The sequence below is a fragment of the Mustela putorius genome, unplaced genomic scaffold, assembly GCF_011764305.1.
Source record: "Mustela putorius furo isolate JIRA1106 unplaced genomic scaffold, ASM1176430v1.1 tig00003853_pilon_pilon_pilon, whole genome shotgun sequence".
In the NCBI taxonomy this organism is placed as follows: domain Eukaryota; kingdom Metazoa; phylum Chordata; class Mammalia; order Carnivora; family Mustelidae; genus Mustela; species Mustela putorius.
The window spans coordinates 25,356,095-25,372,163 of record NW_025422005.1 but is presented as its reverse complement, the minus strand read 5'-3'; the positions used below and the strand labels follow the sequence as shown (position 1 = coordinate 25,372,163).

Genomic DNA, 16,069 nt, shown 5'->3' with positions numbered 1-16,069 from the left:
AGATTGGGGGAGCAGGAGGTAAAACGGAAGTTGTCAGCCGGGGTCACCTCATGGAAGGATGGGGCTACATGAGTGTAAGCTTTGATTTATCCTAACAGCGATGAGAAAGCTCTCCAGATTTTCTTCTTCTTTCCTTTTATTTATGTTTATTAATCTTTCAAATCATTATTTATTCTTTTGTTAATCATGCAAAAGAGCAGGGGACCTGCAAGGACCACTATGCCTGGATGGCAGGGAAGCTGCTTTGGGCATGTGCATGCCTGATGGGGTGAACGAGGCAGGGCTGGGGTAAATGAGCCCTTCTAGAAAGTTCACTCTGTCATCCGTGGGGACAGTGCCTCGAAGGGGCGACACCAGCATCAAGGAGATCAGAGTGGGGTGTGGAAGTCCAGGGGAGAGGCGAGGGAAACTATCAAAGGAGATGCAAGGTGAGGGCAAGTGTGATTTATGGAGCGCAGCCCAGTCCAAGGGAGAGGTCAGGCTTGCTGCCCCCGGAAGTCAAAGTTCAGTCACAAGAGAGGCCCCAGGAATTGAACAGTTCACAGATCAGAGATATAACCCCAAGGGGTTAATGGGGTAGCTGGCACGAAATAGGTTGCCGTGAGTGGTTGTCAATCCCAGCTCTGCTTTGCAGACCCCTGGACGAGCCCAGGCTCTGCCTCTGACATTCTGAGTCAGGAAGTTGTGGGACAAGCATTAGTAGCTTTGTGGAACTCCCCACATGCCCCTGATGTGGAAAGTGGCAAAAACTGCAAACCTGAGCCAAGCAAGCACGCTCACCATAGGGAGTTTATGTGCGGCACTGGTTGGGAAGAGGTGTGACAGGACAGAGCCCTGTGAACCGGGATTGGGGGAGGACAGTGTACCCCATCAGTGGCCCTGGTGCCCCCTGTATTTGATTGACTGACAGGCAGCAGGAAATGTATGGGGCCAAGTGAGGGGCTGACTTGCCTGGTGGACACCCCAGGACATCCCCCAGGGGAAATGAGGGTAAAGACCCTACGAGGAGAGTTCAAGATACACACCCTACCCCATGGTGGAGTGACTCAAGGTGGGGTGCTCAAGTACAAGCAGAACCTAGTGCAGCTGCAAAGTAGGGGTTCAGGAGCCCGGCATTGCCTTGGAAACCCAGCCTTACCCCTCAAGGAGCCATCTGGCCTTGAGTAAATATCCCAGCCTCTCTGGTAGGTATGCTCCTCTCAACAAGGGAGGATAATGGCATCTCTGGCAATGGATTGTTGAAAGGATTAAATAAGATCATTAAGTCATTTAGGGGCACCTGGGTGGCTCAGTGGGTTAAAGCCTCTGCCTTCGGCTCAGGTCATGATCCCAGGGTTCTGGGTTCAAGCCCCACATTGGGTTCTCTGCTCAGCAGGGAGCCTGTTTCCCCCTCTCTCTCTGCTGGCCTCTCTGCCTACTTGTGATCTCTGTCAAATAAATAAATAAAATCTTAAAAAAAAAAGATCATTAAGTCATTTGATCAGCTTTTATCAAAGTATTGTTATATACGAGGTAGAATGTTCTAGGAATTGGTACACGAAAGTGAACAAAATAGACTAAAATCTGTCTTTGTGGAGCTTACATTGTAGCAGGGTGAGATGAAGAATAGCAAATGCATCAAATATATAATATGTCAGATGAGAGGAGTGGAAGTGGAGGCAGCAAGTGGAGACAATTCTTTGGGGATGGAAATATATACAAAGCACTTGGCACTGGGGCTAGCACATAGTAAGTGTGCAATAAATTATGTTTACAAGGCCAAACAGCTAAAAGTAAGGGAGTTATAAAGAATAACTTTATAAAATTAAAGGTCATGTGTGTGATGCAGAAATACCTTGCTCGGAGTAGTTACTTGGAAGAGAGAGGTTTTTATTCCTCCCTCTCCTGACCATGCCCACTACCCCTCAGTGTCACACACACACACACACACACACACACACACACACACACCCCAAACACCATCTCCTCTTTCCATGTTGTGGGAAATGTAATCCTTCCCTCTGAATCCTTTTTCCCAGCCATATTGCCACTTAGTATCCACCGTCTGGCCATGGAGATGAAACAAGTTGCTTGATGGAAGATAAGAAATCAAAACATACGGAGGGTGCTTGTCCAGAGAGCATAAATGACTCTTCATTATAATATGGGAACTAAAGTCTCAAATTAAAAATAAAAGAAGGCACGATGTAGCTTTTGCTGCACTCCAACCACAGAGGAGATTCATTGTCATACAATCACTGAGAATATTATGTTGATTGGCAAGAACCAGGCTTTGAAGAAGGGACAAAACTCCCCACAGCTAATCTACAATGGAATTGTTCAATGTCAGGCACAGCTTTAATAATATTGTTCTGAGGTACGTTGGATGTAAATATCCCACTCTTCATTTTGTAAGCAATCAAAGGGAAGTTTTATAGATGGGCGAGCATGAACAGCTAAAATAGCTGTGCCAAAAAACACACGGGCAAAATCAAAAAAATCAAAGAATGCCCCACCTCAAAAGGCTTGCTTTGTGGCTTCTCTCCGATCTCCTCTGTCCAGCAAGTTGCACATCAGACACATTACAAAAGCCCTCGCTTTAAATGTTGCCCTTGACATTATTTAAAAAAAAAATTACAAGGTTAGTAAATCAGACTGGTGGGGGAAAAACACACAAACCATTAAATCTGGACAATCAGATAATCACCCTTCATCTTGTCGCAGCACCTACAATGATGGAGGGAGGGAGGGAACTCGGTTGATTAAGCACCTACTGTGTGCTGTCTCTGTTGGATCCAGTATCACAGTCCAATTAAGAGTGCTGAACAATGGAGCCAGAAAGACTGGGATTCACAACCTAGCTCTGCCGCTTTCTAGCTCTGTAGCCTGGAGGAAGTTGTCAAAACTCTCTGTGCCTCACTTTTTTCCTCTGTAAAATGAGGATAACAGGTATCCCACTGGGTTGTTTTTAGGATTAAGTAAAATTAATTTGTAGCCCGGGCCCTAAAACCTATCCGTTACTCAAGAGTGGATATTATAGAGCTAATTTTACTTAATGTGCACAATAGTGCTACTACAGGTTGAACGGTGTCCCCAAAAAGATATACTGAAGTTGTAACCCCCAGTAGCTGTGAATCTGACCTTACTGGAAGTAGGATCTTTGCTGATGATGAAGTTCAGATGAGCCCATTAGCGTGTGTCTTAATCCCAATCCAAATGATTAGTGTTTCTATAAAAAGGTGAAATTTACAGACAGAGACACAGAGAAATAATGCCACTTGAAGATAGGGGATGGGAGTGGTGTGCCTTCAAGCCAAGGAATGCTAAAGATTGCCAGAAAGCCACCAAAAGCTAGGAAGAGACAAGAAAAGTTTCCAAGTTTCAAAAGGATGCGTTCCTGCTTACACCTTAATTTTGGACTTCTAAACCTGTATATTATGAGACAATAAGTATCTGTTGTTGTTGTTTTTTTAAACCACCCAGTTTGTGGTGCATTATTACAGCCTTAGGAAACTAATACAATACCTACCATGGGAAGAAACAGTATCCTTATTTTCAGATGAAGAATTGAAGGCCAGAGGCGACAATTCTAGCTTAAGATCACTCAGCTAGTGGTTGTGCTGAGATCTGGAATCCACACCTCTCTGAGCCCAACATCTGCCTCCATCTCTGGCCACTATGAGGTCCCTTAGGAGCAGAGCTTAAGATTAAAAAAAGGATGTGGCATTGGGACTGAGCTCCCATTCATCACACCCAAGTCCCAGCCGAGGGGCCAGGTCAGAGTGGCCTGATTATGAACAGCTCATTAAGTAAAGAGCAGTGAGTGTTTGAGAGTGACTTTTTAAAAAGAATCGACTTTTATTTATAGTGACGTTCCAGTCATTAATTTCGAAGGAAGAAAGCCCAAAGCAGAAGCAGGTTCATTAAAAATTTGACATTAGTAATTTAATTAAATTGGGTCTTTGCATCTCGTTGCGGAAAATGAAACGTTAGTTCTACACCAGTTCTCAGCCCATTTACCCTGGTTTGCACCCTCCCCTCACCTTAGTTTGCTTTCTTCTCCAAATGTTTACCTGACCCGCCCCTTCACCTCCCGACACTCACAAACACACCCACATCACAGTCACTGCCTCCTCTGCAAGCCAGCAGTGTGAGCTCATGGGAAACGTCAAGGAAGCCAATAGTGTGGGACCATAGGAAATGCCAAGATAGCCAGCAGCGTGGGATCATGGGAAATTCCAAGATGGTCAGTAGTGTGGGATCATGGGAAATTCTGAGGTAGACAGTAGTGTGGGGTCATGGGAAACACTAAGGTAGCCAGCAGCATGGGATCATGGGAAGTTCCAAGGTGGCCAGCAGTGTGAGATCACGGGAAATGCTAAGCTGGGCCAGTGGGCAGGGTGATAGAGTTAATCCCTTCATCTGAGTCATCACACCCTTAGAGATAGAGCATGTGCACAGAGAGCTCTTCAGTCTTTATTTTTTTTTTTTTTTTAAGATAACTCACAAAAACTTCAGCCTCTCGAGGGCTGGGACCCTCCTTGTCTAGTTCACTGCTAATTCCCAGCATAGTAGGCCCACGATAAATGTGTATGACATGAAGGAATTAATTGTATTACATGAATTAATTCCTTCATGTCATACATATTTATTGTGGGCCTACATGAATGAGTAACTTCCCCAAACAACTAATTAATGAACACAGAATTAAATCCATGCAAGTGCCAGGCATTGTGTTAGGGCTCCCGGGATATACCTATGGGCCAGACCAGGCCCCTGCCCTTGGGGTCCTAGGACTCAGTGGAATCGTGCAGCAACCATTTTATGAGCACCTACTATGTGCGGGGCACTGTGTCAGCCAGCAATGCATCATTTATTGTCAGTAACCCCCTCCACAGTAGGTAGTATTCTCCTTTCTCAGTTGAGGAAATCAAGGCTTAGAGAGGTCACATGAGTCAAGGCCACAGAGACAGAGAACAATGCCTGGTTGCAGAACCAGATCAAGGTGATTCCAAAGTCTGCCACTTCTCCCTACACCATGCTTTCTCTTCCTGGATGGGGAGAGTCAGAAAAGGGAGGGGAAAGCCTTCTTTCTGAGGGTTCTAAGATCATCAGTGTTGGTAGAGAGGGTCCTGGAAGACGGACGGCAGCATGGTCAGGATGAGGATGAGGGTACGGGAAACCCTCTAGGATTCAGGGTGGCCACCTCCACTTCTTCATCCTTACTCCTCATCCTGGCCACCATGGCCCTCTTATTTCAGGCTTCTTGAGCCCCTAGGTCGTCTCTGGCCTCAGGCCACTTGTGCATGATATTTCCTTATCCTGGGACACTCTTTAGCCTGGCTAATTCTTACTAATCTCTCAGGATTCAGCATAGATGTCACCTCTTCCAGGAAGCCATCTCGGACTGCCCTAGACTGGGTTTGGTCCCCTGCCTGGTCTCTATCCTATCAGAACATTTAACATACCTTTAATTGTGCACATCTCTCATGAAGTATGCTCGGATTCACGTGTGTCATATTTACGTGTCTACTGGGCTCTCTCCTAAGCACTTCGCATATCTTTGCTAATTTAATTTTCCCAAATACCCGTTGAGGGAGGAAAGTACTGTTGTGATCCCTGTGTTGCAAACGAGGAGGCTGGGCACAGGGGACTTAAGGGACTTGCTTGGGGTCCCAGAGGTAGTAAGCCATCTGTTCAAGATGCATACCCAAGTTCTTGTGTCTGTACTCCCCACCACCCTGCTCTATAGCCTCTCAGTGATGCCTCAGTGAGCCATCGCTAGGTGATGGATGTATACTTGGATGGTGCTCTGGACATGTCCGTGAGCCCTTGTCACTGCCCTATGGGGACATCTTGAATGGGAAAGAGGTCTGACCTTCAGGGCACAGGTAGTTCTAACTCTGGGGAGATAGGCAGAGGGTTGGGAGAACAGGATTGGGTTGAACAAGTGACTCAGGCAGAGGAGCTGCTCCCACCCTCCCTGGAGATTGGCTGGTACGCTCCCCAATTTCCTCGGGATAATGAGAGCCCACTGGTAGCTGGCCGTGATGGCTTGGCTTGGGTCACACCCTGTACGTTGTAATCCCCAGCTCCCCCTTAAAGTGGGTCATTTGGATCTGAACTCAGGTTCTTGTCTTCCCACTTCACTGCCTGTTCCAACACTAACAGCCCCTTCAACTCTCCCTAACCTGCTGGGCCAAAGGGCCCCTCCAGCGGCCAGGACAGACACACATGAAAGAAGGGACGCTGGGTTTAATGAGCACCACGCCATGCTCTGCACCCCTTCCCTGGTTGTGAGGCATGTGGACTATGAAATCAGGGCAACCAAACCCAAGAGATTAAAGTAATTTTTTCCTGGAGAATCTCGAGTGATGGGACTGTCGTAAGCCATATCCATGGTTGCGCGGGAGAAAAGGCAGGAAACCTGGATGTCCGGTCATAAACTGCAAGTGCAGCTCCTCCTTAATGCTGGGCCACCAGGAGTACTCAGAGACTAGGCAGCCTCGAGATGGCCTGCCCACCTACCCGGGAAATGAGACCTGGGGAGGTGACTTGTCCGGGCAGGCACTGCATGGAAATGGGCTTTGTGGCTGAAGCCTCGCTCACGGGTGACGTGTCTCCCTCTCTCACAGTGCTCCCCAGTCACACATGTGGGAACCCCGGGCGGCTGCCCAACGGCATCCAGCAGGGCTCAACCTTCAACCTCGGGGACAAGGTCCGCTACAGCTGCAACCCCGGCTTCTTCCTGGAGGGCCACGCCGTGCTCACCTGCCACGCTGGCTCCGAGAACAGCGCCACGTGGGACTTCCCCCTGCCCTCCTGCAGAGGTAGGCGGCCAGAGAGGGTCTGAGGAGTGGACAGTAACTGGGAATGCTGGAGCTTCTAGTGGGACCTGGTCTTTGCGGGGGAGGGGAAGCTACACCGTCCACTCCAGCCACCTTGGGGGTGCCTGCTATGGGGAATGCATGTCTGGAGATCACCGAGAGTCCTAGGGTACCCAGCTATTCCAGAGGCCTCTCTGCCTCACTGACTTTCCAGCCCTCGGGTGTTCCTCTCCTCAATCCCTTTCCCCCACATCAACAAACTCATTATTATTTTTTTAAGATTTTATTTATTTGACAGAGAGATGGCAGGAAAGGGAATACATGCCAGGGGGAGAGGGGAGGGAGAAGCAGGCTTCCTGCTGAGCTGGGTGCCCAATGTGGGACTCCATCCCAGGACCCTGGGATCATGACCTAAGCCAAAGGCGGATGCTTAATGACTGAGCCACCCAGGCAGCCCAGCAAACTTATTTTTAACCAATCTGCCCTCCTGTCTAGAAGAAACATGGTTTCTTCTTGTTACGGAATATCTGTGTGCAAGTGTCTTCCCCAGCTGCTTCCCTTCCTTTCAAGCACCCTGGTCATTCTGCTTTTCCCTCACCTATAAATTTCCTATAAATTCAGCCTCTCTCCCTGTTCCATGAAGTCCTCCTCTCAGCCTCCAAATATGCTCAAAACCTCTTTACCCCAACAGCCCTCCCACCCCCAAAACCCGCTGCCTGAGCCTCCCAGCTAAGGTCACCAACTTATCCTGGTTTTCCTGGGATTTTCCCATTTCTAGCTCTGAAATTCTCTCATCCTGGAAACACCCTCAGCCCCAGGCAAAGCAGGATGATGGCTGACCCTCTTCCCAGCCTATTTCTTATTGTCCCTCCAGTCCGTAATAACTGAGTTTACTTCTAAGTTAATTTCCCATGCCTCTAATCGGATGACAAAAATAGCACGTGATCATTTTTAAATGATCTTAGAGAATTCAGAGAAAGAATAAAGAAGAAACAAAATTTACTCATTTTAACCATGATTTTCGTGTATTTCCTTCCTATCTTCTAATCCATACTGCATTATGCATATATTATGAATATGTGTATAGTTGAGATTATTGTGCATGTAGATTTTTTAAGGCACCTCTTAAAGACTGTGACATTGTACTCTAGTGTTTCCCCAGGCCACCTGGCATCTCGAGAGCTCCATCCAGCCTTGTCTCTGCCCACCCCCACCCCCACCAACTTCCCACTTACTCCTCGGCAGACCGGCCTTTGGCCCCAATATTCTGCATCATGTTGTCAAATCAGATGGGAATTGTTTTGGCCCTTATATTTCTTGACCTCTCAATAGCCTTTTGCACTACTGACCACTCTTTTCTTCTTGAAACTCTCATCTTTAAATTGTACAAATCCCAGAACACTCCACTATAGGTCTGAAGGGGGGTTGGGGGGGGAGGATGGTTTCAAGGAGTTGAGAAATGATTGGAACACACAGCTCTCCTTGGGTTCAAGTTTTGCCTTTCTCTTGGAGGCCGCTTTTCTGTAAATACTGTCCAAAGACTAGCTTGGGGAGACGGGCTCCCCTTTCCCGCCATATGCGTACACCCTTTGTACTATCCACACCGGGTGGAAAATCCTTGGCAGATATGTCCCTTCCCTTGTTCCCACGCCAGTGGAAGACATAATTAATTGATCCCAGCACCCTTTCTTGATCCCAGACACGGCTATGAATTCCTCCCCAACAGACAAGCCACAACCAGTCGGTGTGAGTCGCCACCTGACCCCATGTTTGTTTATTCCTCGACCATGTTGGTCCTTCTTGGTGGAACCCAAGAAAACGAGAGTCTCCCTCCTTACCTTCCTAAGGGCTCCTCTCAGGCCCCATTTCTAACTTGGGGTGTGCCTCTTGTTACGTGCTTGCTATCAGGAATGACCAACCCCATCAGGGGAGACCTTGGCCCCTCCACACAGGTGTGTGACTCTGTGGACCAAACAAGGCCTCAAACTGTTGTCTTCACTCCTCTTAGAGAATCCCTACCCACCCCCGACCTAGAGGATATCCCAGCTAAACACTCTGACCTTCCCGGGAAGGGTGTCAGAGTTGGGACGTGATACTAGAATATGAAACCAGGTAATATGTGAAATCAAGTATTTAAGTTATGAAACAAGACCCACCCTTCTCCTTGCTCTTACAGCACTCTAAATGCCATGCTCTTTCAAGATGGAACTAAAAAATAGTGGCAGCCCAAGTGTGAGAGGCAGCCGGGCTGTCCCCACCCCCTGTCCTGCGCCATATAATCCACATCAGCACCCACCCCGATAGGGTAGAAATCCTCTTCTCTGATGTCATCAGCTTGAGCCTTCTCTGAACCTGGATCTCACATGCTCCGTCTCCTTGGGTTCTACTCTTTGAGCTGAGGTCAGGAACTTGGCCCATTGATCTTCAGTCTCTCCCTGTCCCCAGGGGAAAAATAAAACAAAACAAAAAGCAAAACCCACTAACAAAGGTGTTTGCACACATGCAGGGCAGCTCTTTGTTGAAGGTGTTGATGGCAACAGAGGGAGTTTGTGGCTCAACAATGCGAATGGCCTAGAATGACAGTCTGAGTCATCAGGAACCTCCAAAGCTTTCTGCTCTGTTCTCTGGAAGCTTGTCCTTGGCTTCTGTCTTGGCAGGCTCAGGCTCCCCTGGGGCTGTGCATCACACCCTCTCTTCTTTCTCCATCCTCCTTCACTTGGCTCCTCTTGACTTTGGCCCTGCAGGGGGAATTGTACTGACCGCTGAGGCACAAGAGCCCCATTGCCTCTTGGCTTTGCTGTCTCCTTCCAGGCTAACGGGTCCCTTCCCAGGGTGGTGTTGTCCTGAACAGAGCCACCTCACAAGAAACTTGGCTGGCTGTGAAAGTGCCTTTTTTATTAATCCACCAGTAAAAGAGGAGTGCTGAAGGCTGTCCCCTGGAGGTCTTCTTTGGTTGGGTGGGCTCATGGCCCCCCAGTCTCGAGCCTGTATGTCCGGGTATGGGACCAGGGCCGCGGGGGTGGCGTGGGCTAGGGTGATGGTGCTTCCCCAGCACTCACACCCCAACAGTGGTTCATGGGCAAGGGGGGCCCTTTCTGGGGCACAACTCTTTCCCTGTCCTCTCTCCTTCCTCTTTTGGCCTCTCAGATGATGGCGATCTTCCCCACCTCTCCCCAGCCTTTTCTTTAATCCCAAAGGTCCTAGCATGGCCTCACCTCTTGGGACATCTTGCATCTCTTGGGATTTCTCATCCACTACAAGCCTTCTAATTGTCACTTGGAGATGACTCTTCAGTGTCTGTCTCTAAGCCTACTCTCTATCCCACGTTGCAGGCCCCCATGGGTATCAGACTCTACCAAACCTTTCCCGGGTGTGTGCCTCAAATGGGGCACATCCAAAATCTAATTCTTTTTGTCTTCCCAAACCTGCTGTCTGTGTGCCTTCCGCAGCTCAGTGAAGTGTCACCATCCAGGGGGACCAAGCCAGACACCCCAGTGGCATCTTACAGCCCTCGCCCTCCTTGTCCCTGACACCATCAGCCACCATGTCCTGTTGCATCTCTCTGCACCTGTCCTCGCCTCCAAGCCTCTGCCCCTGCCCAGGGGCTCTGGCTAGGGACAGTCCGGACTGCCTCACATCCCATCTCACCAGTACCACTGCAAAACAGCCCTCCCAGATCCCCCACCCCGCCCCAACATGACCCAATCCATTCTCCACTGCTGGAGTGACCTTCTAAGCCACAGATCTGACAGAATCACTTGTTACTTAGAAGGCAGCCAGTGGCTCTTCCTCCCTGATGGGGTCAAGTTTGGATTCCTTAGCATGGACAAGGCCCTTCCAGAAAGAGTCCTACCTAGGCTGATCTTTCTAAGTCTTTTCTCAGTAGCTTCTAATTTTGCTATACCAGAGAAGGTCCTCTTCTGGAACACACCAGGGAAGCCAGCCAAGGATGTCAAGTGTGGCTTCCAGAAAGGCTTCAAGTCCTGGAGGCTCCTTGGTGTCTTCGGGGGCTGAGATGTGTCTCCACTCATGACTGGGGGAGGACAGATGGCTCTCCCACTCTCTGAGCCCCAGCGCCTCCCCCATTCTGTGGGCTTCAGGTCCATTTCTGGTTCCTAGTTCACCATAAGCTGCAAGAACAGTCCGAGACGTGTCCTCAATAAAACCAGTGATTTTCCAAGCTGCACCTCCTCGAGAGGCCACGCCGTACAGGAGCTGAGGGGGTTGGTTCATCAGGCGTTCCACGATGCCAGGAGTCGTGGTCACGCCAGAGCTAACTGTTCGTACTCAGGAAGGATTAAAGCCTTTGGCCTTTATTCCTCTTGTGTAGAACTCTCAAGGGCTGGCATCTGTGAGTGGATAAACCTCATCCACTGGGCAGTGGTCCGTGAATATTTGCTGAATGAGCGGATGGCTAGATGGGTCTAATTCACCACCAGAACCATGTAGGCATACAAGCCTGAAAGGCAAATTGCTGGCTTGGGTTAACCCACCTGCCCAGCAGTGCTGAGTGATGCAGAGTCTGAGGCCAAGGCTTCCTGGAGCAGGCTGGAGGGCCAGAAATGCCACATGCCTGGCTGAAGGGTAGACTCAGCCTAGGGACATAGCCCAAACTAAGGGGGAGTGAGGACCCACAAGGATATTAGGGGACAGAACAGGTGCAAGGTTGACCTCCAAGGAGGCCCATCCCAAGGCTGCTGGCCCTCTGAGGCTTGGTCTAGCTGGCAAAGGGAAAGAGGCAGGGCCTGTGACCTCCCTTTGCTTTGTGTCCCTTTGGGCACCTTGTCAAAGGCAGAGGTCCCTGGGAGGCTCTGAGCTTTGTGGAACCTCTTTGAATCACAAGAAGGAAGACCATGTCGGTTTCGGCAGATGGCCTCTGAATCGGGATGGGCATGGGCCCTGGAGTAAAGAAGGCCTCCTGGGGAAGGAATGGGGTTCGGATGTGCTGGGGGCTGGGGGACAGGTGGAGAGAAAACATCTAGAGCAAGTAATGCTTGGCCTCTGAGGTTCGAGCCAAACACTGCCGGCTGTCCCCTCACTTGGGGAAGGGAGCATTGGTCTGCGGAAGCTTGGGCTGCAGTTGTCCAGCTGCATTCCCGATTTTCTAGCCCCAGGGAGAGGGATCTGGGGAAGACGAGACAGAGGCAGTGTGCTATGGAAAGAGCATGGAGTCAGAAGGGTCCAAGTCAGCCCTAGCCATCCCGTGCCAGCTCAGAGTTGCAGGTCACTGGAGTGCTGCTAAGCCTCCTCTCATTTTCATGTGGTGAACACTAGCTGTGGGCTTAGTGGCTTACTCATTCGTTCACTCTGCATTCAGCAACTTCATGAGGGCCTATCGCGTGCTAGATAGTTAGTAACTAAATCCTTATCTATCGACGGCCGATTTTTGTTGGACATTTGTTATTCTAGATGCAGAGAATTCTCATGGTGAAAAGTCAGACCAGGCGCCATGAGATCATGGAGTATTTATCTGATTTTAGCAGCTGGGAGGCAGAACACAGATAAAAATCAAATACACAAATTTCAGATTATGAGGAAAATGAAGTGGATCATGATAAGAAGGCTACTCGAGATGGAGCCCTCAAGAGCGGTCCCCTCTGAGCAGATGATACCTGAATTACTATGTGAAGACCCTGGGAAGGGCATTCACAGCAAAAGGAACAGCAGGTGCAAAGGCCCCGAGGCAGGAGAGAGTTTGACACATTGTAGAAAGAGAAACCAGGCCTGTGTGGCAAAGTAGAATGGGGGAAAGGAGTTGGGGGAGAGGAGTTGCGGTGATGAAGTAGAACAAGAAGTTGGGGTGTGGTTCTAAGTTCAGAAAAAAGCCAGGGAAGAATTTTAAACACAGGTGTGGTGCAGCTGAACTTATTTTTTTCCAAAGTTCACCCTGAGAGCTAGAATGAGAGGGACTAGAGCCGGCAAGAGGTGCAGCCAGGAGGACCAGTCAGGAGGCAGCTACCATAGGCAAGCAGGCTGCAGACTCTGCCTTTAGGCCACAGGTGACCATGGGAGAGATGGATTGCATGTAGTGCGGATGGAACAGAGAGAGGGTCAAGGCTGACTCCTAAGCTCGAGAGCTGGCAGGCTGGGAGTGTCAATACTCGAGATGGGAATGACTAGCACAGGGAGTTGGAAGCATGTGCCCTGAGGGGGATCAAGAGAGCTCATTTCATCCAGATAAAGTCTGAGATGCCCATGAGACATCTGGGGGTGGGGGTGGATTTTAACTCTGTGGTTGGGGAAGTTCTGAGCTAGGAAGAGATGGGGGGAGGGATACGAGACCCTGTGTTGGCACCATGGGTGGCAGAGAGGGTCTGAGAACTGCACGCTGGGCCCCTTTATCCTGATCACACTACACGACATGCAGAAAGTACCAAATATGCCAACCAGTGTGGACCTTGAGTGATTCTGGAATGTACCATGGCTTCCAGATACTGTTCCTAACCACAGGGTTCTTCTCCTCCCGTTAGGGTCACCAGTCCTTCTCCAATCACCTTTGCCATCACTGTTACTATAGTAGAACCGCCCAGAATGTGTTCTAGAGTCCAGTCACCTGGATTCAAATCCTGGCTTTGCCATGCCTACCCACTAGCTGAGCGACCTTGGGCTAGTTACTCCACCTCTCTGTGCCTTGGTTTGCTCACCTGTAAATAATACCAACAACAGTGCGTATCACAAGGGGGAAGCAGGGTTCAAGTTGATCAACACTGCGTGTGCAGCAGAGGGCCTTATTCATAGCGCTGACCCAGGGAGAGTGAGCTGCTGTGATTCGAACTGCCACCACACTGCAGGCTGGTGTTCAGGGAGCTCCACCTGTCCTCCAGGCCCTGCTCTGCCTCCTGCAAGCTTCAGCGAATCCCCATAGGAGCACCAGGAGGTCAGAGCTTGCTCTCCCCTGGTGCACATGAGGGAACTGAGGTGCGGAGAGGTGAGGCACCTTGTCTGCAGTCTCATGGCTTGAGGGCAGTGGACCCAGGATTCTAGCCAAGGCCACGCATCTACCAGCCATGATCTTGACCTCCACTGTTGGCTGCAGACCAGGACAGTGGCCTGTGACACCTGGCAGGAGACTCGTGGTAACACGGTTGCTTTCAGAGCTCCAGCTTGGTGGCTCAGGGCCTGAGAGCTTGATCCTCTCCCAGGGGCATCCCCTGATGGCTCCACTAAGCCAGGCACTGCCCAGTCTCCTGTGTTCCCTCGGGACTTTCCTCTCTAGACTGTCTCAGGAGCTCCAGTAGAGAAGCCTCAGGGAAGGGGCCCAAGGTGGTTCTGCTGGGCAGATGTCGCTTCAGTGTGGGGCGGGAGGAGCCAGCATCTGTGGGAGCTGCTTCTGTTCTTTAGGGAAAGCTTGACCCAAGACTCACCCACCTCCACCTGAGTACAGGAGCTGGACTGCGCTTTGTAGGCAGCTCAAAGCCCCCACCTCGGGCCCCTCAGACAGAGGGGAGGAGGAGCAGGAGGAGCTTCTCATACTCGGAAAAACCCCTCTCCAGGGCCTGTTGCTTCCAGGGGCTCCTCTAGCCCGTGTCTGGTGCAGCATTAGAAGTAGGTGCTTAATGGCATGGCTCCGGAGTCAGAGTGATCTGGGTTCAAGACTGACTCTAGCAGTTAGTAGCCATGTGACTGTGGGCAAGTTTCAAAAACCACGGAGTTATTGGGGCACCTCGGTGGCTCAGTTGTTGGGCATCTGCCTTTGGCTCAGGTCATAATCCCAGGCTCCCAGGATTGAGCCCCACTGGGGCTCCCTGCTCTCAGGGATACTGCTTCTCCCTCTCCCTCTCCTGCTACCTGCAGTTCTGCCTGCTTGTTCTCTCTCTCTCTCTCTGTCAAATAAATGAATGAATAAATCTTAAAAACAAAACAAAACAAACAAAAAAAACACCGAGTCAGGGTACCTGGGTAGCTCAGTTGGTTAAGCGTCCCCCGTCAGCTCAGGTTGTGATCCCAGGGTCGTGATGTTGAGTCCCACATAAGGGCCCCCTACTCAGTGGGGAGACTTCTCCCACTGCCTGCATATGCCCTATGCCCTGGCACATGATCTGTCAAAACAAACAAACAAACAAACAAACAAATAAATAAGATCTTTTAAAAATAAATAAAAACCATTGAGCCTCAGTTTCCCTATCTGTAAAACATAGATGATATTATACCTATCTCTTCAAGCAGTTTCAGGATTAAACAAAAAAGTATCAGCAGAGCATTTAGCACAATGCCTGGCCTGTACTCGAAGCTCAACAGAGTTACATAACTGAATACCGTGTCCCACCTGTATTCTTCTCCCCAGAAGGATGCCTTGGGGGACCATATCCATGGATGGCATCTGGCATTGGGGAAGAGCAGAAATACCAATGCTCTCAGGCAACTGCAATTTCTTAATTTCAAGAAAGGGCATCTTTGATCAAGCCAAGGATAAAGGGGCAGAACCCTGAACCCCCAGAAGAGGTGACTGATGAGGCTGAGCAGGTCCCTGGAGCCCCCGGGGTCCCTGAGCCATACAGCACAAGGAAAAGGGGAGACATCGAGGCTTTGGGGAATTCACACCCTGGCTTCTGCCTCACACTTGAGTTGTCAGGTGGCAGCTTCTCCCCCAGGGCCGACGGGGATTTTTGCTGCCTCAGAGACAGAGTAGCCTGGGGAATGAGGACATGGATAGAAGCCCAGAGCTAAGTGTCCCCAAATTTGCAGGTGTCCAGGATTTGGCACTGGCAATGGCCTGAAATGTAAGGAAGCGAGGAGTAGGATGGTTCCCCCGTCCCTGCCTGAAATTTGTGAGTCACTGGAGAGTTAACAGACATCCAAGGGGGCCAGGGGTAGTTCTCTCAAATTATAGTTAATTGAAGAAATTTCGGTGGAGCTTTAGGTCGATCATAAATAAAGTCATAAACTTGGAAGGGCAACGCTCGGCATCACACACCTGTACCTTGGAATATACAGGACTTAATGGGAGAGCAGAATGCCCATTACCAGAGAAGGAGGAAGTGTAAATTAATATTTTAGGACTGTGGTGTCAGCTGAAGGTTATATTTTATGGCTCTGAAGTTGTAAACATGAAATATGATGCCTTGTTTCAAGGCAGAGGATATCTTCAAACAACTTCTAGAGCATCTTCAATCAAAGCCAGATGTTCAGGAACCAGGGGATTGGAGGAGCCCAAGAAGGAGGGCCCACTCAAATGGGAAAGGGGCCACCTTCAAAGTGGACTGGCAGCTCTGGGCAGAGGGCCCAAGCTCTCCAGTGTTCAGTCCCAGCACAGTCTAGAAATC

General features: G+C 49.8%; 1 protein-coding gene across 4 annotated transcripts in view; it reads left to right on the top strand.

The window, feature by feature from the left end:
• The window catches only part of CSMD2 (CUB and Sushi multiple domains 2), a 600,967-nt gene that overhangs the window by 191,414 nt on the left and 393,484 nt on the right, over positions 1 to 16,069 (top strand). For all 4 annotated transcript variants that reach the window (XM_045064163.1, XM_045064162.1, XM_045064161.1 and 1 more), the window contains exon 4: positions 6,615 to 6,809. In XM_045064163.1, the coding sequence (XP_044920098.1) occupies positions 6,615 to 6,809 (195 nt within the window). The remainder of the gene's footprint in view (positions 1 to 6,614; positions 6,810 to 16,069) is intronic.